A 21,951-nucleotide genomic window follows, 5' to 3' on the forward strand; every position below is an offset into this window, starting at 1 on the left:
CATATAGGACTACTGCCCCCAATATATAGGACTACTGCCCCCAATATATAGGACTACTGCCCCCAATATATAGGACTACTGCCCCCAATATATAGGACTACTGCCCCCAATATATAGGACTACTGGCCCCAGCATATAGGACTACTGGCCCCAGCATATAGGACTACTGCCCCCAACATATAGGACTACTGCCCCCAATATACAGGACTACTGCCCCCAACATACAGGACTACTGCCCCCAATATATAGGACTACTGCCCCCAATATATAGGACTACTGGCCCCAGCATATAGGACTACTGCCCCCAGCATATAGGACTACTGCCCCCAATATATAGGACTACTGCCCCCAATATATAGGACTACTGCCCCCAGCATATAGGACTACTGCCCCCAGCATATAGGACTACTGCCCCCAGCATATAGGACTACTGCCCCCAGCATATAGGACTACTGCCCCCAATATACAGGACTACTGCCCCCAATATATAGGACTACTGCCCCCAATATATAGGACTACTGCCCCCAGCATATAGGACTACTGCCCCCAGCATATAGGACTACTGCCCCCAACATACAGGACTACTGCCCCCAATATATAGGACTACTGCCCCCAATATATAGGACTACTGCCCCCAGCATACAGGACTACTGCCCCCAGCATACAGGACTACTGCCCCCAGCATATAGGACTACTGCCCCCAGCATATAGGACTACTGCCCCCAGCATATAGGACTACTGCCCCCAGCATACAGGACTACTGCCCCCAGCATATAGGACTACTGCCCCCAGCATATAGGACTACTGCCCCCAGCATATAGGACTACTGCCCCCAGCATATAGGACTACTGCCCCCAGCATATAGGACTACTTCCCCCAAAATACAGGACTACTGCCCCCAGCATACAGGACTACTGCCCCCAGCATATAGGACTACTGCCCCCAACATACAGGACTACTGTCCCCAGCATATAGGACTACTGCCCCCAACATACAGGACTACTGCCCCCAGCATATAGGACTACTGCCCCCAGCATATAGGACTACTGCCCCCAGCATATAGGACTACTGCCCCCAGCATATAGGACTACTGCCCCCAACATACAGGACTACTGCCCCCAACATACAGGACTACTGCCCCCAACATACAGGACTACTGCCCCCAACATACAGGACTACTGCCCCCATATACACTACTACTGCCCCCATATACACTACTACTGCCCCCATATACACTACTACTGCCCCCATATATACTACTACTGCCCCCATATATACTACAACTGCCCCCATATATACTACTACAGCCCCCATATACACTACTACTGCCCCCATATATACTACTACCGCCCCATATATACTACTACTGCCCCCATATATACTACTACTGCCCCCATATATACTACTACTGCCCCCAATATACAGGACTACTGCCCCCATATATACTACTACTGCCCCCATATACACTACTACTGCCCCCATATACACTACTACAGCCCCCATATACACTACTACTGCCCCCATATATACTACTACCGCCCCATATATACTACTACTGCCCCCATATATACTACTACTGCCCCCATATATACTACTACTGCCCCCAATATACAGGACTACTGCCCCCATATATACTACTACTGCCCCCATATACACTACTACCGCCCCATATATACTACTACCGCCCCATATATACTACTACTGCCCCCATATATACAGGACTACTGCCCCCATATACACTACTACTGCCCCCCATATATACTACTGCCCCCATATATACTACTACTGCCCCCATATACACTACTACTGCCCCCATATATACTACTACTGCCCCCATATACATTACTACTACCGCCCCATATATACTACTGCCCCCATATATACTACTACTGCCCCCATATATACTACTACAGCCCCCATATACACTACTACTGCCCCCATATATACTACTACTGCCCCCATATACACTACTACTGCCCCCATATATACTACTACTGCCCCATATACACTACTACTGCCCCCCATATACATTACTACTGCCTCCATATACACTACTACTGCCCCCATATATACTACTACTTCTGCCCCCATATATACTACTGCCCCCATATACACTACTTCTGCCCCCATATACATTACTACTGCCCCCCATGTATACTACTTCTGCCCCCATATATACTACTGCCCCATATATACTACTACTGCCCCCATATATACTACTACTGCCCCCATATATACTACTACTGCCCCCATATATACTACTACTGCCCCCTTATATACTACTACTGCCCCCTTATATACTACTACTGCCCCCATATACACTACTACTGCCCCCATATATACTACTGCCCCCATATACACTACTACTGCCCCCATATATACTACTGCCCCCATATACATTACTACTGCCCCCCATGTATACTACTTCTGCCCCCATATATACTACTGCCCCATATATACTACTGCCCCCCATATATACTACTACTGCCTCCATATATACTACTGCCCCCATATATACTACTACTGCCCCCTTATATACTACTACTGCCCCCATATATACTACTACTGCCCCCTTATATACTACTACTGCCCCCATATACACTACTACTGCCCCCTTATATACTACTACTGCCCCCATATACACTACTACTGCCCCCATATATACTACTGCCCCATATATACTACTACTGCCCCCATATACACTACTACCGCCATATACACTACTTCTGCCCCCATATATACTACTGCCCCATATACACTACTACTGCCCCCATATACACTACTACTGCCCCCATATACACTACTACTGCCCCATATATATACTACTGCCCCATATATACTACTACTGCCCCCCATATATACTACTACTTCTGCCCCCATATACACTACTACCGCCCCATATACACTACTACTGCCCCCCATATACACTACTACTGCCCCATATACACTACTACTGCCCCCATATATACTACTACTGCCCCCGTATATACTACTACTGCCCCCCATGTATACTACTTCTGCCCCCATATATACTACTGCCCCATATATACTACTACTGCCCCCATATACACTACTACTGCCCCCATATATACTACTACTGCCCCCTTATATACTACTACTGCCCCCTTATATACTACTACTGCCCCCATATATACTACTGCCCCATATATACTACTACTGCCCCCATATACACTACTACTGCCCCCATATATACTACTGCCCCATATACACTACTACTGATCCCATATACACTACTACTGCCCCCATATATGTACTACTGCCCCCATATATACTACTGCCCCATATATACTACTACTGCCCCCATATATACTACTACTGCCCCCCATATATACTACTACTGCCCCCCATATATACTACTACTGCCCCCATATACACTACTACTGCCCCCATATACACTACTACTGCCCCCATATACACTACTACTGCCCCCATATATATACTACTGCCCCCATATATACTACTACTGCCCCCATATATACTACTACTGCCCCCCATATATACTACTACTGCCCCCATATATACTACTACTGCCCCCATATACACTACTACTGCCCCCATATACACTACTTCTGCCCCCATATACACTACTACTTCCCCCATATACACTACTACTGCCCCCCATATACACTACTACTGCCCCCATATACACTACTACTGCCCCCATAAACACTACTACTGCCCCCCATATACACTACTACTGCCCCATATACACTACTACTGCCCCCATATATACTACTGCCCCATATATACTACTACTGCCCCCATATATACTACTACTGCCCCCATATATACTACTACTGCCCCCCATATATACTACTACTGCCCCATATATACTACTACTGCCCCATATATACTACTACTGCCCCCATGTACACTACTACTGCCCCCATATATACTACTACTGCCCCCATATACACTACTACTGCCTCCATATACACTACTACTGCCCCATATATACTACTACTGCCCCATATATACTACTACCGCCCCATGTACACTACTACTGCCCCCATGTACACTACTACTGCCCCCATATATACTACTACTGCCCCCCATATATACTACTACTGCCCCCATATATACTACTACTGCCCCCATATATACTACTACTGCCCCCATATACATTACTACTGCCCCCATATATAATACTACTGCCCCCATATATAATACTACTGCCCCCATGTACACTACTACTGCCCCCCATGTATACTACTACTGCCCCCATATATACTACTACTGCCCCATATATACTACTACTGCCCCCCATATATAATACTACTGCCCCCATATATACTACTACTGCCCCCATATATACTACTACTGCCCCCATATATACTACTACTGCCCCCATATATTCTACTGCCCCCATATACACTACTACTGCCCCCATATACACTACTACTGCCCCCATATATACTACTGCCCCATATACACTACTACTGCCCCCATATACACTACTACTGCCTCCATATCTACTACTGCCCCCATATACACTACTACTGCCCCATATACACTACTACTGCCTCCAATATACTCCACTACCGCCCCCCATATATACTACTACTGCCCCCATATATACTTCTACCGCCTCCAATATACTACTACCGCCCCCATATACACTACTGCCTCCAATATACTTCTACCGCCCCCATATATACTACTACTGCCCCCCATATACACTACTACTGCCCCCATATACACTACTACTGCCCCCATATATACTACTACCGCCCCCCATATACACTACTACCGCCCCCCATATATACTACTACAGCCCCCATATACACTACTACCGCCCCCATATATACTACTACCGCCCCCATATATACTACTACTGCCCCCCATATACACTACTACCGCCCCCCATATACACTACTGCCTCCAATATACTCCACTACCGCCCCCCCATATATACTACTACTGCCCCCATATACACTACTACTGCCCCCATATATACTACTACTGCCCCCATATACACTACTACTGCCCCCATATATACTACTACTGCCCCCATATATACTACTACTGCCCCCATATATAATACTACTGCCCCCATATATAATACTACTGCCCCCATGTACACTACTACTGCCCCCCATGTATACTACTACTGCCCCCATATATACTACTACTGCCCCATATATACTACTACTGCCCCCCATATATAATACTACTGCCCCCATATATACTACTACCGCCCCCCATATATACTACTACTGCCCCCATATATACTACTACTGCCCCCATATATACTACTACTGCCCCCATATATTCTACTGCCCTCATATACACTACTACTGCCCCCATATACACTACTACTGCCCCCATATATACTACTGCCCCATATACACTACTACTGCCCCCATATACACTACTACTGCCTCCATATCTACTACTGCCCCCATATACACTACTACTGCCCCCATATACACTACTACTGCCTCCAATATACTCCACTACCGCCCCCCATATATACTACTACTGCCCCCATATATACTTCTACCGCCTCCAATATACTACTACCGCCCCCATATACACTACTGCCTCCAATATACTTCTACCGCCCCCATATATACTACTACTGCCCCCCATATACACTACTACTGCCCCCATATACACTACTACTGCCCCCATATATACTACTACCGCCCCCCATATACACTACTACCGCCCCCCATATATACTACTACAGCCCCCATATACACTACTACTGCCCCCATATATACTACTACCGCCGCCATATATACTACTACTGCCCCCCATATACACTACTACCGCCCCCCATATACACTACTGCCTCCAATATACTCCACTACCGCCCCTCCATATATACTACTACTGCCCCCATATACACTACTACTGCCCCCATATATACTACTGCCCCCATATATACTACTACCGCCCCCATATATACTACTACTGCCCCCATATATACTACTACTGCCCCATATACACTACTACTGCCCCCATATATACTACTACCGCCCCCATATATACTACTACTGCCCCTATATACACTACTACTGCCTCCAATATACTCCACTACCGCCCCCCATATATACTACTACCGCCCCCCATATACACTACTACCGCCCCCATATACACTACTACTGCCCCCATATACACTACTACCACCCCCATATATACTACTACCGCCCCCATATATACTACTACTGCCCCCATATACACTACTACTGCCTCCAATATACTCCACTACCGCCCCCCATATATACTACTACCGCCCCCCATATACACTACTACCGCCCCCATATACACTACTATTGCCCCCATATATACTACTGCCCCCATATACACTACTACCGCCCCCATATACACTACTACTGCCCCCATATATACTACTGCCCCCATATATACTACTGCCCCCATATACACTACTACTGCCCCCATATATACTACTACTGCCCCCCATATATACTACTATTGCCCCCATATATACTACTGCCCCCATATACACTACTACCGCCCCCATATACACTACTACTGCCCCCATATATACTACTGCCCCCATATATACTACTGCCCCCATATACACTACTACTGCCCCCAATATACAGGACTACTGCCCCCATATATACTACTGCCCCCATATATACTACTGCCCCCATATATACTACTGCCCCCATATACACTACTACTGCCTCCAATATACTCCACTACCGCCCCCCATATATACTACTACCGCCCCCCCATATACACTACTACCGCCCCCCATATACACTACTACCGCCCCCCATATACACTACTACCGCCCCCATATATACTACTGGCCCCATATACACTACTACTGCCCCCATATACACTACTACTGCCCCCATATCTACTACTGCCCCCATATACACTACTACTGCCCCCATATACACTACTACTGCCTCCAATATACTCCACTACCGCCCCCCATATATACTACTACTGCCCCCATATATACTTCTACCGCCTCCAATATACTACTACCGCCCCCATATACACTACTGCCTCCAATATACTTCTACCGCCCCCATATATACTACTACTGCCCCCCCATATACACTACTACTGCCCCATATACATTACTACTGCCCCCATATACACTACTACTGCCCCCATATATACTACTACCGCCCCCATATATACTACTACCGCCCCCCATATACACTACTGCTTCCAATATACTCCACTACCGCCCCCCATATATACTACTACTGCCCCATATACACTACTACCGCCCCCATATATACTACTACCGCCCCCATAAACACTACTACTGCCTCCAATATACTCCACTACCGCCCCCCATATATACTACTACCGCCCCCCATATACACTACTACCGCCCCCATATACACTACTACTGCCCCCATATACACTACTACTGCCTCCAATATACTCCACTACCGCCCCCCATATATACTACTCCTGCCCCCCATATACACTACTACCGCCCCCCATATACACTACTGCCTCCAATATACTCCACTACCGCCCCCCCCATCCTGAGCTGTCCATCTTTTCTCCTGCACACAGTAGATATTTCATGTTGATGAGATGTTCTTTTCTCCGCAGCTGGAGGAAGAGGTGATGGCGATGCAGAAAAAGGTGAAGGGCACAGAAGAAGAGGTGGAGAAGTACTCCGAAGCCGTGAAGGAAGCGCAGGAGCGGCTGGAACTGGCCGAGAAGAAGGCCGGCGACGTAAGTCCTCTGTATACAGCTCCCTGATCAGTGCTGTGACTATGCGGAGATGGCCCCTGATGCAACATTTCTACCCGAGACTCCGCCTCACCCCCATCTTCATGTTCATCAGATATATGGACCTGTCACGGATCCCCACTCCGTGGTGTCACTAATTCGTCACGTGCCCGCTCTCAGCACGTGACTTGGGGTTGTGCCTGCAAGGATTAATCTATCTCCCCTCTCAGTCCAGCATTCAACCTCTGTCTTATGCTGTGATGGGAGCATAAATCACACACCGACCCGGCCACACACCCGCTCATACACGCTGCCACCACTCAACGAACACACGGGCGATGAGTCCCGGAAATATTACTACTACTGTCTGCCAATCATAAGGCTCACACACCTTAGGCTATGGATTCATTAGAACATTCAAGGTTCAACTTGTTAAGGTTTATGAAGGTTCAGTGCTTACAGTAAGAAAAAGGTACAAAAATATGATAATAACAAGACATACAACTTATGCTAAACAGTATAAAAATAAACAGGAGAAACTTACAGAAATCATCTAACTTGATAGTCTGCTTTCTGCTCCCTGAGGGAAGTTGGTGGAACACATCAGCTTCTCAGGTTGCCCTCACATGTGAACACAATTCTAGGTATACAGGTTCTAATTTATAGCTTTGGTCTGGAGGTCAGATTTCTAGACCAGCCCCTCATGTTAATATAATAATTGCTTGTTTTTGATTGGACCACGGCCACGCTACCAATGAATATATTATTTTCTCTTGAGATCCTTTGTGTAAAAGTTCTCAGAGATACTATCAGGCCGTAATTGACATCTCTCTTCCAAGAGCTAAAAGGTGTCAAGTGTTACCTTTCTTCTTGGTCCTAGCTAGACCCCCTGGTGAGATTTTTAGACAGGAGTCTGCTTATCTCAGGAAAATACATATTAACACCTGGGTGCGAACGTGCAGCCTTCAGGACAGATGTTACTAGTCACACAAAATATATATATATATTTCACCACAGGACCCTTCTAGTGTTCTAAATCCTGTAAGGGCGTGCGTGATGTGCCCCCCATTATGTAGTAATGTCCCCATCCTGGGTTCCTTCCTAGTATATTTGTCTCCAATCTGAGCTTCTTCCTGATATATATGTCTCCCATGTTGGGTTCCTCTCTGATATCACCACCTGTATTATACCATCTCCCGTCACTGAAGGCACAGAGGTGCAGGAGGGGCGCACAGTAGCGGAGCACAGGGGAGGTGCAGGAGAGGCGCACAGTTGTGGAGCGCAGGGGAGGCACAGAAGTGCAGGAAGGGCACACAGTAGTGGAGCAGGTGAAGTGGAGCACCCCGAAGGGCTAGGGGTACTCGGAACCGGGCCCTTCGGTTCTCAAGGGGGATGTCACGGTGGCTGACCCGGTCCGTGGCTCTAGGGACGTTGTAAATGGGGGAAAGGTCTTTAAAGGGAGAATGTTTGTGACGCCACCTGTGGTATTTGGTCAGGGTGACCAACGCTGCTTTGGGGTCCACAGGGGTGATGTTATGGCAGCTAGATGGTATACCTTCCCACAGGTGAAGTGTATCCCCAGGGCTTCCCAGTGTGTAGATGGTGGATGGTGTGAGGCGCAGTGAAGAACGAGGACACCAGGTTGCAGTCTCTTTACCTTTTTACTGAAGACTTCAGCATCCACAGTCTAGAGCACCAGATCGCAAATCCAGAGTCTCCTTATCCAGGTGGAAATCAGTAGCCTTCCTCTAGCGCCTGGGTGTTGTAGTACCTCCCTGCTGAGCTTCTCGGTAAGGTCCTCACAACTGTTGTAGATGTTCTAGATGTTATGTCTTTCTCTGTCCCCCTGATGGTAAGGATAGGACAAACCCGTATGACTGGTGGCCTGAGGCTTTTTACAGGGACTCTAGCACGCCCCGGCCCCCACAAGTTGCCACTGTGCCTCCTGGGTATAGGTCGGGCAGGTAACATGGAATTAGCTGTCCTGCCGGTCTCTGGAGCCAGGTTTGGAGACTATTACTCCCTCGGTGTTCCGGCTACTGGATCCTGTGGCTCAGAAGGAGGCAGCCTTTGCAGGGCAGAACTCCTTCTGGTGACCTCTCCTTTTGCTATGACTTTGTTTCTCACCCTCTACAATACAATTCGCTGTTCGTGTCTCTTTCTTAGGATGCTGCCGCACATGGGGCAGGCGCAGCTCCGTGGCCTTCTGTCTAGGCCTCTGATAGGATCCCACCCCTGTCAGGGACCCACTCTGTCAGCAGCTATTCGATGTTCCTCCTTCCTCTCTGTCTGCCTGACGGGAACTGACTAACTTCCTATCCAGGCCACCAGTTTTACCTAATTGTCAAGAGTGCCTTAATAAATAGAAGCATAGCTCCCCCTGGTGGACTGGAGTGTGAAGTGTGTTGTGTTGTTTGTGATACCTGGTAAAGAGATCCCCTTTATTGCCTTCAAACGTAACATCACTCCCTCCTAGAGGAGAATGGTATTACTGCAATGACCAGGACCCTGGGGTGCTGCAGAAGCACAGAAGTGCAGGAGAGGAGCACAGGGGAGGTGCAGGAGGGGCGCACAGTAGTGGAGCACAGGGGAGGCGCAGGAGGGGCGCACAGTAGTGGAGCGCAGGGGAGGCACAGCATAGCTCCCAACCGTCCCTCATTGTGCGGGACTGTCCCGGTTTTGAGTCTTTGCCCCGCTGTCCAGCACGGGACGCTCTGCTTCCCGCAGACAGCAGGACCAACACGCCCCCTTGTGGTAAGCCATGCCCCGGGCCCTTACCCTTCCGTATGGCTGCCTGATTTCTGCGCACAGGACCTGTGATGAGGTCACAGGAGGGGAGGAGTCAGGGGTCACATGATTGGGACCTCCGTGGATTGCAGGACTGAGGACTCGGCTGTGCTGGTTGCCAACTTGCCACATGGTGCTGCAGGATGAGGTAAGTAATGCTTTGTGTAGGGGCCAGGAGGTGTACAGTGTGGATGTAGCAGAGCCATGTGTGTACGAGGTGCATGGAGCGGAGCCGTGTCTGTATGAGGTGTATGGAGCGGAGTCGTGTGTGTGTATGAGGTGTATGGAGCGGAGCCGTGTGTGTATGAGGTGTACGGAGCGGAGCCAAATGTGTACGAGGTGTATGGAGCGGAGCGCGTGTGTACGGAGCGGAGCCGTGTGTGCAAAGTGTACAGAGCGCAGCCGCGTGTGTAGGAGTAGCTATGTGTGGCCATTATATGGTACGAAGTATCATGTGCGGCCAATATACAATATGGAGCATCATGTGTGGTCATCATACCGTATGGAGTACTGTGTGGCCATATTTTTTGTTTATAATTATTGTATATGAAACTGATCAGCAGTGCTAAATGGGCGTGGTTGGGATGTAGATATGGGTGTGACTAATTATGAATGGGTGTGGTCAGAGGCGTGGCCTAAAATTTGCCGCGTTGCGCGCCGCAACCTTTGTCCCTCTTTCCCATCTTCAAAAGTTGGGAGGTATGGGCACAGAAGTGCAGGAGAGGCGCACAGTTGTGGAGCGCAGGGGAGGCACAGAAGTGCAGGAGGGGCGCACAGTAGTGGAGCACAGGGGAGGTGCAGGAGAGGCGCACAGTAGTGGAGCGCAGGGGAGGTGCAGAAGGGACGCACAGTAGTGGAGCGCAGGGGAGGTGCAGGAGAGGCGCACAGTAGTGGAGCGCAGAGGAGGCACAGAAGTGCAGGAGGGGCACACAGTAGTGGAGCGCAGGGAAGGCACAGAAGTGCAGGAGAGGCGCACAGTTGTGGAGCGCAGGGGAGGCACAGAAGTGCAGGAGGGGCGCACAGTAGTGGAGCTCAGGGGAGGCACAGAAGTGCAGGAGGGGCGCACAGTAGTGGAGCGTAGGGGAGACACAGAAGTGCAGGAGGGGCGCACAGTAGTGGAGCGCAGAGGAGGCACAGAAGTGCAGGAGGGGCACACAGTAGTGGAGCGCAGGGAAGGCACAGAAGTGCAGGAGAGGCGCACAGTTGTGGAGCGCAGGGGAGGCACAGAAGTGCAGGAGGGGCGCACAGTAGTGGAGCTCAGGGGAGGCACAGAAGTGCAGGAGGGGCGCACAGTAGTGGAGCGCAGGGGAGGCACAGAAGTGCAGGAGGGGCGCACAGTTGTGGAGCACGGGGGGGTGCAGGAGAGGCGCACAGTTGTGGAGCGCAGGGGAGGCACAGAAGTGCAGGAGGGGCGCACAGTAGTGGAGCGCAGGGGAGGTGCAGGAGAGGCGCACAGTAGTGGAGCGCAGGGGAGGTGCAGGAGAGGCGCACAGTAGTGGAGCACAGGGCAGGTGCAGGAGGGGCGCACAGTAGTGGAGCGCAGGGAAGGCACAGAAGTGCAGGAGGGGCGCACAGTAGTGGAGCGCAGGGGAGGTGCAGGAGAGGCGCACAGTAGTGGAGCGCAGGGGAGGTGCAGGAGAGGCGCACAGTTGTGGAGCGCAGGGGAGGCACAGAAGTGCAGGAGAGGCGCACAGTTGTGGAGCGCAGGGGAAGCACAGAAGTGCAGGAGGGGCGCACAGTAGTGGAGCGCAGGGGAGGCACAGAAGTGCAGGAGGGGCGCACAGTAGTGGAGCGCAGGGGAGGCACAGAAGTGCAGGAGGGGCGCACAGTAGTGGAGCGCAGGGGAGGCACAGAAGTGCAGGAGGGGCGCACAGTTGTGGAGCACGGGGGGGTGCAGGAGAGGCGCACAGTTGTGGAGCGCAGGGGAGGCACAGAAGTGCAGGAGGGGCGCACAGTAGTGGAGCGCAGGAGAGGCGCACAGTAGTGGAGCGCAGGGGAGGTGCAGGAGAGGCGCACAGTAGTGGAGCACAGGGGAGGGGCGCACAGTAGTGGAGCACAGGGGAGGTGCAGGAGAGGCACACAGTAGTGGAGCGTAGGGGAGGAACAGAAGTGCAGGAGAGGCGCACAGTGTGGAGCGCAGGGGAGATGCAGGAGAGGCGCACAGTGTGGAGCGCAGGGGAGATGCAGGAGAGGCGCACAGTAGTGGAGCGCAGGGGAGGTGCAGGAGAGGCGCACAGTAGTGGAGCACAGGGGAGGTGCAGGAGGGGCGCACAGTAGTGGAGCACAGGGGAGGTGCAGGAGAGGCACACAGTAGTGGAGCGCAGGGGAGGAACAGAAGTGCAGGAGAGGCGCACAGTGGTGGAGCGTAGGGGAGGTGCAGGAGAGGCGCACAGTGTGGAGCGCAGGGGAGATGCAGGAGAGGCGCACAGTAGTGGAGCGCAGGGGAGGTGCAGGAGAGGCGCACAGTAGTGGAGCACATGGGAGGTGCAGGAGAGGCGTACAGTAGTGGAGCGCAGGGGAGGTGCAGGGGAGGCGCACAGTAGTGGAGCGCAGGAGAGGCGCACAGTAGTGGAGCACAGGGGAGGTGCAGGAGAGGCGCACAGTAGTGGAGCGCAGGAGAGGCGCACAGTAGTGGAGCACAGGGGAGGCACAGAAGTGCAGGAGGGGCGCACAGTAGTGGAGCGCAGGGGAGGCACAGAAGTGCAGGAGAGGCGCACAGTTGTGGAGCGCAGGGGAGGCACAGAAGTGCAGGAGGGGCGCACAGTAGTGGAGCGCAGGGGAGGTGCAGGAAAGGCGCACAGTAGTGGAGCACAGGGGAGGTGCAGGAGAGGCGCACAGTAGTGGAGCGCAGGGGAGGTGCAGGATAGGCGCACAGTAGTGGAGCACAGGGGAGGTGCAGGAGAGGCGCACAGTAGTGGAGCACAGGGGAGGTGCAGGAGGGGCGCACAGTAGTGGAGCGCAGGGGAGGTGCAGGAGAGGCGCACAGTAGTGGAGCGCAGGGGAGGTGCAGGAGAGGCGCACAGTAGTGGAGCGCAGGGGAGGTGCAGGATAGGCGCACAGTAGTGGAGCACAGGGGAGGTGCAGGAGAGGCGCACAGTAGTGGAGCACAGGGGAGGTGCAGGAGGGGCGCACAGTAGTGGAGCACAGGGGAGGTGCAGGAGAGGCACACAGTAGTGGAGCGCAAGGGAGGCACAGAAGTGCAGGAGAGGCGCACAGTTGTGGAGCGCAGGGGAGGCACAGAAGTGCAGGAAGGGCACACAGTAGTGGAGCAGGTGAAGAGGAGCGCCCCCAAGGGCTAGGGGTACTCGGAACCGGGCCCTTCGGTTCTCAAGGGGGATGTCACGGTGGCTGACCCGGTCCGTGGCTCTAGGGACGTTGTAAATGGGGGAACGGTCTTTAAAGGGATAATTTTTGTGACGCCACCTGTGGTGTTCGGTCAGGGTGACCAACGCTGCTTTGGGGTCCACAGGGGTGATGTTATTGCAGCTAGATGGTATACCTTCCCACAGGTGAAGTGTATCCCCAGGGCTTCCCAGTGTGTAGATGGTGGATGGTGTGAGGCGCAGTGAATAACGAGGACACCAGGTTGCAGTCTCTTTACCTTTTTACTGAAGGCTTCAGCATCCACAGTCTAGAGCACCAGATCACAGGGCAGGCAGAGTCCGGCCGGTCCGAAGGCAAATCCAGAGTCTCCTTGTCCAGGTGGAAATCAGTAGCCTTTCTCTAGTGCCTGTGTGTTGTAGTACCTCCCTGCTGAGCTTCTCGGTAAGGTCCTCACAACTGTTGTAGATGTTCTAGATGTTATGTCTCTTTCTCTGTCCCCCTGATGGTAAGGATAGGACAAACCCGTATGACTGGTGGCCTGAGGCTTTTTACAGGGACTCTAGCACGCCCCGGCCCCCACAAGTTGCCACTGTGCCTCCTGGGTATAGGTCGGGCAGGTAACATGGAATTAGCTGTCCTGCCGGTCTCTGGAGCCAGGCTTGGAGACTATTACTCCCTCGGTGTTCCGGCTACTGGATCCTGTGGCTCAGAAGGAGGCAGCCTTTGCAGGGCAGAACTCCTTCTGGTGACCTCTCCTTTTGCTATGACTTTGTTTCTCACCCTCTACAATACAATTCGCTGTTCGTGTCTCTTTCTTAGGATGCTGCCGCACGTCAGGCCGACGCAGCTCCGTGGCCTTCTGTCTAGGCCTCTGATAGGATCCCACCCCTGTCAGGGACCCACTCTGTCAGCAGCTATTCGATGTTCCTCCTTCCTCTCTGTCTGCCTGACGGGAACTGACTAACTTCCTATCCAGGCCACCAGTTTTACCTAATTGTCAAGAGTGCCTTAATAAATAGAAGCATAGCTCCCCCTGGTGGACTGGAGTGTGAAGTGTGTTGTGTTGTTTGTGATACCTGGTAAAGAGATCCCCTTTATTGCCTTCAAACGTAACATCACTCCCTCCTAGAGGAGAATGGTATTACTGCAATGACCAGGACCCTGGGGTGCTGCAGAAGCACAGAAGTGCAGGAGAGGAGCACAGGGGAGGTGCAGGAGGGGCGCACAGTAGTGGAGCACAGGGGAGGCGCAGGAGGGGCGCACAGTAGTGGAGCGCAGGGGAGGCACAGCATAGCTCCCAACCGTCCCTCATTGTGCGGGACTGTCCCGGTTTTGAGTCTTTGCCCCGCTGTCCAGCACGCGACGCTCTGCTTCCCGCAGACAGCAGGACCAACACGCCCCCTTGTGGTAAGCCATGCCCCGGGCCCTTACCCTTCCGTATGGCTGCCTGATTTCTGCGCACAGGACCTGTGATGAGGTCACAGGAGGGGAGGAGTCAGGGGTCACATGATTGGGACCTCCGTGGATTGCAGGACTGAGGACTCGGCTGTGCTGGTTGCCAACTTGCCACATGGTGCTGCAGGATGAGGTAAGTAATGCTTTGTGTAGGGGTCAGGAGGTGTACAGTGTGGATGTAGCAGAGCCATGTGTGTACGAGGTGCATGGAGCGGAGCTGTGTGTGTATGAGGTGTATGGAGCGGAGCCGTGTCTGTATGAGGTGTATGGAGCGGAGTCGTGTGTGTGTATGAGGTGTATGGAGCGGAGCCGTGTGTGTATGAGGTGTATGGAGCAGAGCTGTGTGTGTATGAGGTGTACGGAGCGGAGCTAAATGTGTACGAGGTGTACAGAGCGGAGCCGCGTGTGTACGAGGTGTATGGAGCGGAGCGCGTGTGTACGGAGCGGAGCCGTGTGTGCAAAGTGTACGGAGCGCAGCCGCGTGTGTAGGAGTAGCCATGTGTGGCCATTATATGGTACGAAGTATCATGTGCAGCCAATATACAGTATGGAGCATCATGTGCGGTCATTATACAGTATGGAGAATCATGTGTGGCCATTATACAGTATGGAGCGTCATGTGGGGCTATTATTCAGTATGGAGCATCATGTGCAGTCGTTATACAGTATGGAGCATCATGTGCGGTCATTATACAGTATGGAGCGTCATGTGGGGCTGTTATTCAGTATGGAGCATCATATGCAGTCATTATACAGTATGGAGCATCATGTGCGGCCAATATACAGTATGGAGCATCATGTGCGGTCATTATACAGTATGGAGAATCATGTGTGGCCATTATACAGTATGGAGCGTCATGTGGGGCTATTATTCAGTATGGAGCATCATGTGCAGTCATTATACAGTATGGAGCATCATGTGCGGTCATTATACAGTATGGAGCATCATGTGCGGTCATTATACAGTATGGAGCATCATGTGCGGTCATTATACAGTATGGAGCATCATGTGCGGCCATTATACAGTATGGAGCGTCATGTGGGGCCATTATACAGTATGGAGCGTCATGTGGGGCCATTATACAGTATGGAGCATCATGTGCAGTCATTATACAGTATGGAGCATCATGTGGGGCCATTATACAGTATGGAGCATCATGTGGGGCCATTATACAGTATGGAGCACTGTGTGGCCATTCTACAGTATGGAGCATAATTTGGGGCCATTATACAGTATGGAGCATCATGTGCAGTCATTATACAGTATGGAGAATCATGTGCGGCCATTATACAGTATGGAGCATCATGTGCAGTCATTATACAGTATGGAGCATCATGTGCGGTCATTATACAGTATGGGGCATCATGTGCGGCCATTATACAGTATGGAGCATCATGTGCGGCCATTATACAGTATGGAGCGTCATGTGGGGACATTGTACAGTATGGAGCATCATGTGTGGTCATCATACCGTACGCACAGTAGTGGAGCGCAGGGGAGGTGCAGGAGAGGCGCACAGTAGTGGAGCGCAGGGGAGGTGCAGGAGAGGCGCACAGTAGTGGAGCACAGGGGAGGTGCAGGAGAGGCGTACAGTAGTGGAGCGCAGGGGAGGTGTAGGGGAGGCGCACAGTAGTGGAGCGCAGGGGAGGTGCAGGAGAGGCGCACAGTAGTGGAGCGCAGGAGAGGCGCACAGTAGTGGAGCACAGGGGAGGTGCAGGAGAGGCGCACAGTGGAGCGCAAAAGAGGCGCACAGTAGTGGAGCACAGGGGAGGCACAGAAGTGCAGGAGGGGCGCACAGTAGTGGAGCACAGGGGAGGTGCAGGAGGGGCGCACAGTAGTGGAGCACAGGGGAGGTGCAGGAGAGGCACACAGTAGTGGAGCGCAGGGGAGGCACAGAAGTGCAGGAGAGGCGCACAGTGGTGGAGCGTAGGGGAGGCACAGAAGTGCAGGAGGGGCGCACAGTAGTGGAGCACAGGGGGGGTGCAGGAGAGGCGCACAGTAGTGGAGCGCAGGAGAGGCGCACAGTAGTGGAGCACGGGAGGTGCAGGAGAGGCGCACAGTAGTGGAGCACAGGGGAGGCACAGAAGTGCAGGAGGGGCGCACAGTAGTGGAGCGCAGGGGAGGCACAGAAGTGCAGGAGAGGCGCACAGTTGTGGAGCGCAGGGGAGGCACAGAAGTGCAGGAGGGGCGCACAGTAGTGGAGCGCAGGGGAGGTGCAGGAGAGGCGCACAGTAGTGGAGCGCAGGGGAGGTGCAGGAGAGGCGCACAGTAGTGGAGCGCAGGGGAGGTGCAGGAGAGGCGCACAGTAGTGGAGCACAGGGGAGGTGCAGGAGGGGCGCACAGTAGTGGAGCACAGGGGAGGTGCAGGAGAGGCACACAGTAGTGGAGCGCAGGGGAGGCACAGAAGTGCAGGAGAGGCGCACAGTGGTGGAGCGTAGGGGAGGTTTCGGAGAGGCGCACAGTAGTGGAGCGTAGGGGAGGTGCAGGAGAGGCGCCCAGTAGTGGAGCGCAGGGGAGGTGCAGGAGAGGCGCACAGTAGTGGAGCGCAGGAGAGGCGCACAGTAGTGGAGCACAGGGGAGGTGCAGGAGAGGCGCACAGTAGTGGAGCGCAGGAGAGGCGCACAGTAGTGGAGCACAGGGGAGGTGCAGGAGAGGCACACAGTAGTGGAGCGCAGGGGAGGCACAGAAGTGCAGGATAGGCGCACAGTGGTGGAGCGTAGGGGAGGTGCAGGAGAGGCGCACAGTAGTGGAGCGCAGGAGAGGCGCACAGTAGTGGAGCACAGGGGAGGTGCAGGAGAGGCGCACAGTAGTGGAGCGCAGGAGAGGCGCACAGTAGTGGAGCACAGGGGAGGTGCAGGAGAGGCGCACAGTAGTGGAGCGCAGGGGAGGCACAGAAGTGCAGGATAGGCGCACAGTTGTGGAGCGTAGGGGAGGTGCAGGAGAGGCGCACAGTAGGGGAGCACAGGGGAGGTGCAGGAGAGGCGCACAGTAGTGGAGCGCAGGAGAGGCGCACAGTAGTGGAGCACAGGGGAGGTGCAGGAGAGGCGCACAGTAGTGGAGCGCAGGAGAGGCGCACAGTAGTGGAGCACAGGGGAGGTGCAGGATAGGCGCACAGTGGTGGAGCGTAGGGGAGGTGCAGGAGAGGCGCACAGTAGGGGAGCACAGGGGAGGTGCAGGAGAGGCGCACAGTAGTGGAGCGCAGGAGAGGCACACAGTAGTGGAGCACAGGGGAGGTGCAGGAGAGGCACACAGTAGTGGAGCGCAGGAGAGGCGCACAGTAGTGGAGCACAGGGGAGGTGCAGGAGAGGCGCACAGTAGTGGAGCGCAGGGGAGGCACAGAAGTGCAGGAGAGGCGCACAGTGGTGGAGCGTAGGGGAGGTGCAGGAGAGGCGCACAGTAGGGGAGCGCAGGGGAGGCACAGAAGTGCAGGAGAGGCGCACAGTGGTGGAGCGTAGGGGAGGTGCAGGAGAGGCGCACAGTAGGGGAGCACAGGGGAGGTGCAGGAGAGGCGCACAGTAGTGGAGCGCAGGAGAGGCGCACAGTAGTGGAGCACGGGAGGTGCAGGAGAGGCGCACAGTAGTGGAGCGCAGGGGAGGTGCAAGAGAGGCGCACAGTAGTGGAGCACAGGGGAGGTGCAGGAGAGGCGCACAGTAGTGGAGCACAGGGGAGGTGCAGGAGAGGCGCACAGTAGTGGAGCGCAGGAGAGGCGCACAGTAGTGGAGCACAGGGGAGGTGCAGGAGAGGCGCAAAGTAGTGGAGCGCAGGGGAGGTGCAGGACAGGTGCACAGTAGTGGAGCTCAGGGGAGGTGCAGGAGAGGCGCACAGTAGTGGAGCTCAGGGGAGGCGCACAGTAGTGGAGCGCAGGGGAGGTGCAGGAGAGGTGCACAGTAGTAGAGCACAGAGGAGGTGCAGGGGAGGCGCACAGTAGTGGAGCTCAGGAGAGGCGCACAGTATTGGAGCGCAGGAGAGGTGCACAGTAGTGGAGCGCAGGGGAGGTGCAGGATAGGTGCACAGTAGTGGAGCGCAGGGGAGGTGCAGGAGAGGCGCACAGTAGTGGAGCGCAGGAGAGGCGCACAGTAGTGGAGCACAGGGGAGGTGCAGAGGAGGTGCAGGAGTGGCATACAGTAGTGGAGCTCAGGAGAGGCGCACAGTAGTGGAGCGCAGGGGAGGTGCAGGAGAGGTGCACAGTAGTGGAGCGCAGGGGAGGTGCAGGAGGGGTGCACAGTAGTGGAGCTCAGGGGAGGTGCAGGAGAGGCGCACAGTAGTTTAGCTCAGGGGAGGTGCAGGAGAGGCGCACAGTAGTGGAGCTCAGGGGAGGTGCAGGAGGGGCGCACAGTAGTGGAGCGCAGGGAAGGTGCAGAAGAGGCGCACAGTAGTGGAGCGCAGGGGAGGTGCAGGAGGGGCGCACAGTAGTGGAGCGTAGGGGAGGTGCAGGAGGGGCGCACAGTAGTGGAGGGCAGGGGAGGTGCAGGAGGGGCGCACAGTAGTGGAGCGCAGGGGAGGTGCAGGAGAGGCGCACAGTAGTGGAGCGCAGGGGAGGTGCAGGAGAGGCGCACAGTAGTGGAGCGCAGGGGAGGTGCAGAAGAGGCACACAGTAGTGGAGCGCAGGGGAGGTGCAGGAGAGGCGCACAGTAGTGGAGCTCAGGGGAGGTGCAGGAGGGGCGCACAGTAGTGGAGCGCAGGGGAGGTGCAGGAGGGGCGCACAGTAGTGGAGCGCAGGGGAGGTGCAGGAGGGGCGCACAGTAGTGGAGCGCAGGGGAGGTGCAGGAGAGGCGCACAGTAGTGGAGCGCAGGGGAGGTGCAGGAGGGGCGCACAGTAGTGGAGCGTAGGGGAGGTGCAGGAGGGGCGCACAGTAGTGGAGGGCAGGGGAGGTGCAGGAGGGGCGCACAGTAGTGGAGCGCAGGGGAGGTGCAGGAGAGGCGCACAGTAGTGGAGCGCAGGGGAGGTGCAGGAGAGGCGCACAGTAGTGGAGCGCAGGGGAGGTGCAGAAGAGGCACACAGTAGTGGAGCGCAGGGGAGGTGCAGGAGAGGCGCACAGTAGTGGAGCTCAGGGGAGGTGCAGGAGGGGCGCACAGTAGTGGAGCGCAGGGGAGGTGCAGGAGGGGCGCACAGTAGTGGAGCGCAGGGGAGGTGCAGGAGGGGCGCACAGTAGTGGAGCGCAGGGGAGGTGCAGGAGAGGCGCACAGTAGTGGAGCGCAGGGCAGGTGCAGGAGGGGCGCACAGTAGTGGAGCGCAGGGGAGGTGCAGGAGGGGCGCACAGTAGTGGAGCGCAGGGGAGGTGCAGGAGAGGCGCACAGTAGTGGAGCGCAGGGGAGGTGCAGGAGAGGGGCACAGTAGTGGAGCGCAGGGGAGGTGCAGGAGAGGCGCACAGTAGTGGAGCGCAGGGGAGGTGCAGGAGGGGCGCACAGTAGTGGAGCGCAGGGGAGGTGCAGGAGAGGCGCACAGTAGTGGAGCGCAGGGGAGGTGCAGGAGGGGCGCACAGTAGTGGAGCGCAGGGGAGGTGCAGGAGGGGCGCACAGTAGTGGAGCGCAGGGGAGGTGCAGGAGGGGCGCACAGTAGTGGAGCGCAGGGGAGGTGCAGGAGAGGCGCACAGTAGTGGAGCGCAGGGGAGGTGCAGGAGGGGCGCACAGTAGTGGAGCGCAGAGGAGGTGCAGGAGGGGCGCACAGTAGTGGAGCGCAGGGGAGGTGCACAGTAGTGGAGCTCAGGAGAGGTGCACAATAGTGGAGCGCAGGGGAGGTGCAGGAGAGGCGCACAGTAGTGGAGCGCAGGGGAGGCGCACAGTAGTGGAGCGCAGGGGAGGTGCAGGAGAGGCGCACAGTAGTGGAGCGCAGGAGAGGCGTACAGTAGTGGAGCACAGGGGAGGTGCAGGAGAGGCGCACAGTAGTGGAGCGCAGGGGAGGTGCAGGAGAGGCGCACAGTAGTGGAGCGCAGGAGAGGCGCACAGTAGTGGAGCGCAGGAGAGGCGCACAGTAGTGGAGCGCAGGAGAGGCGCACAGTAGTGGAGCGCAGGAGAGGCGCACAGTAGTGGAGCGCAGGGGAGGTGCACAGTAGTGGAGCGCAGGGGAGGTGCAGGAAAGGCGCACAGTAGTGGAGCACAGGAGAGGCGCACAGTAGTGGAGCACAGGGGAGGTGCAGGAGAGGCGCACAGTAGTGGAGTGCAGGAGAGGCGCACAGTAGTGGAGCGCAGGGGAGGTGCAGGAGAGGCGCACAGTAGTGGAGCGCAGGGGAGGCGCACAGTAGTGGAGCGCAGGAGAGGCGCACAGTAGTGGAGCGCAGGGGAGGTGCAGGAGAGGCGCACAGTAGTGGAGCGCAGGGGAGGTGCAGGAGAGGCGCACAGTAGTGGAGCTCAGGAGAGGTGCACAATAGTGGAGCGCAGGGGAGGTGCAGGAGAGGCGCACAGTAGTGGAGCGCAGGGGAGGCGCACAGTAGTGGAGCGCAGGGGAGGTGCAGGAGAGGCGCACAGTAGTGGAGCGCAGGAGAGGCGTACAGTAGTGGAGCACAGGGGAGGTGCAGGAGAGGCGCACAGTAGTGGAGCGCAGGGGAGGTGCAGGAGAGGCGCACAGTAGTGGAGCGCAGGAGAGGCGCACAGTAGTGGAGCGCAGGAGAGGCGCACAGTAGTGGAGCGCAGGAGAGGCGCACAGTAGTGGAGCGCAGGGGAGGTGCACAGTAGTGGAGCGC

At 55.0% G+C, this 21,951-nt stretch overlaps 1 protein-coding gene across 4 annotated transcripts in view; it reads left to right on the top strand.

Annotated features, from left to right (window-relative positions):
* Positions 1–21,951, top strand: part of TPM2 (tropomyosin 2) — a 72,052-nt gene that overhangs the window by 1,437 nt on the left and 48,664 nt on the right. For all 4 annotated transcript variants that reach the window (XM_077281288.1, XM_077281289.1, XM_077281287.1 and 1 more), the window contains exon 2: positions 7,582–7,707. In XM_077281288.1, coding sequence (XP_077137403.1) covers positions 7,582–7,707 — 126 coding nt within the window. The remainder of the gene's footprint in view (positions 1–7,581; positions 7,708–21,951) is intronic.

Source organism: Ranitomeya variabilis, chromosome 1 (genome assembly GCF_051348905.1).
Source record: "Ranitomeya variabilis isolate aRanVar5 chromosome 1, aRanVar5.hap1, whole genome shotgun sequence".
NCBI classification, from domain to species: domain Eukaryota; kingdom Metazoa; phylum Chordata; class Amphibia; order Anura; family Dendrobatidae; genus Ranitomeya; species Ranitomeya variabilis.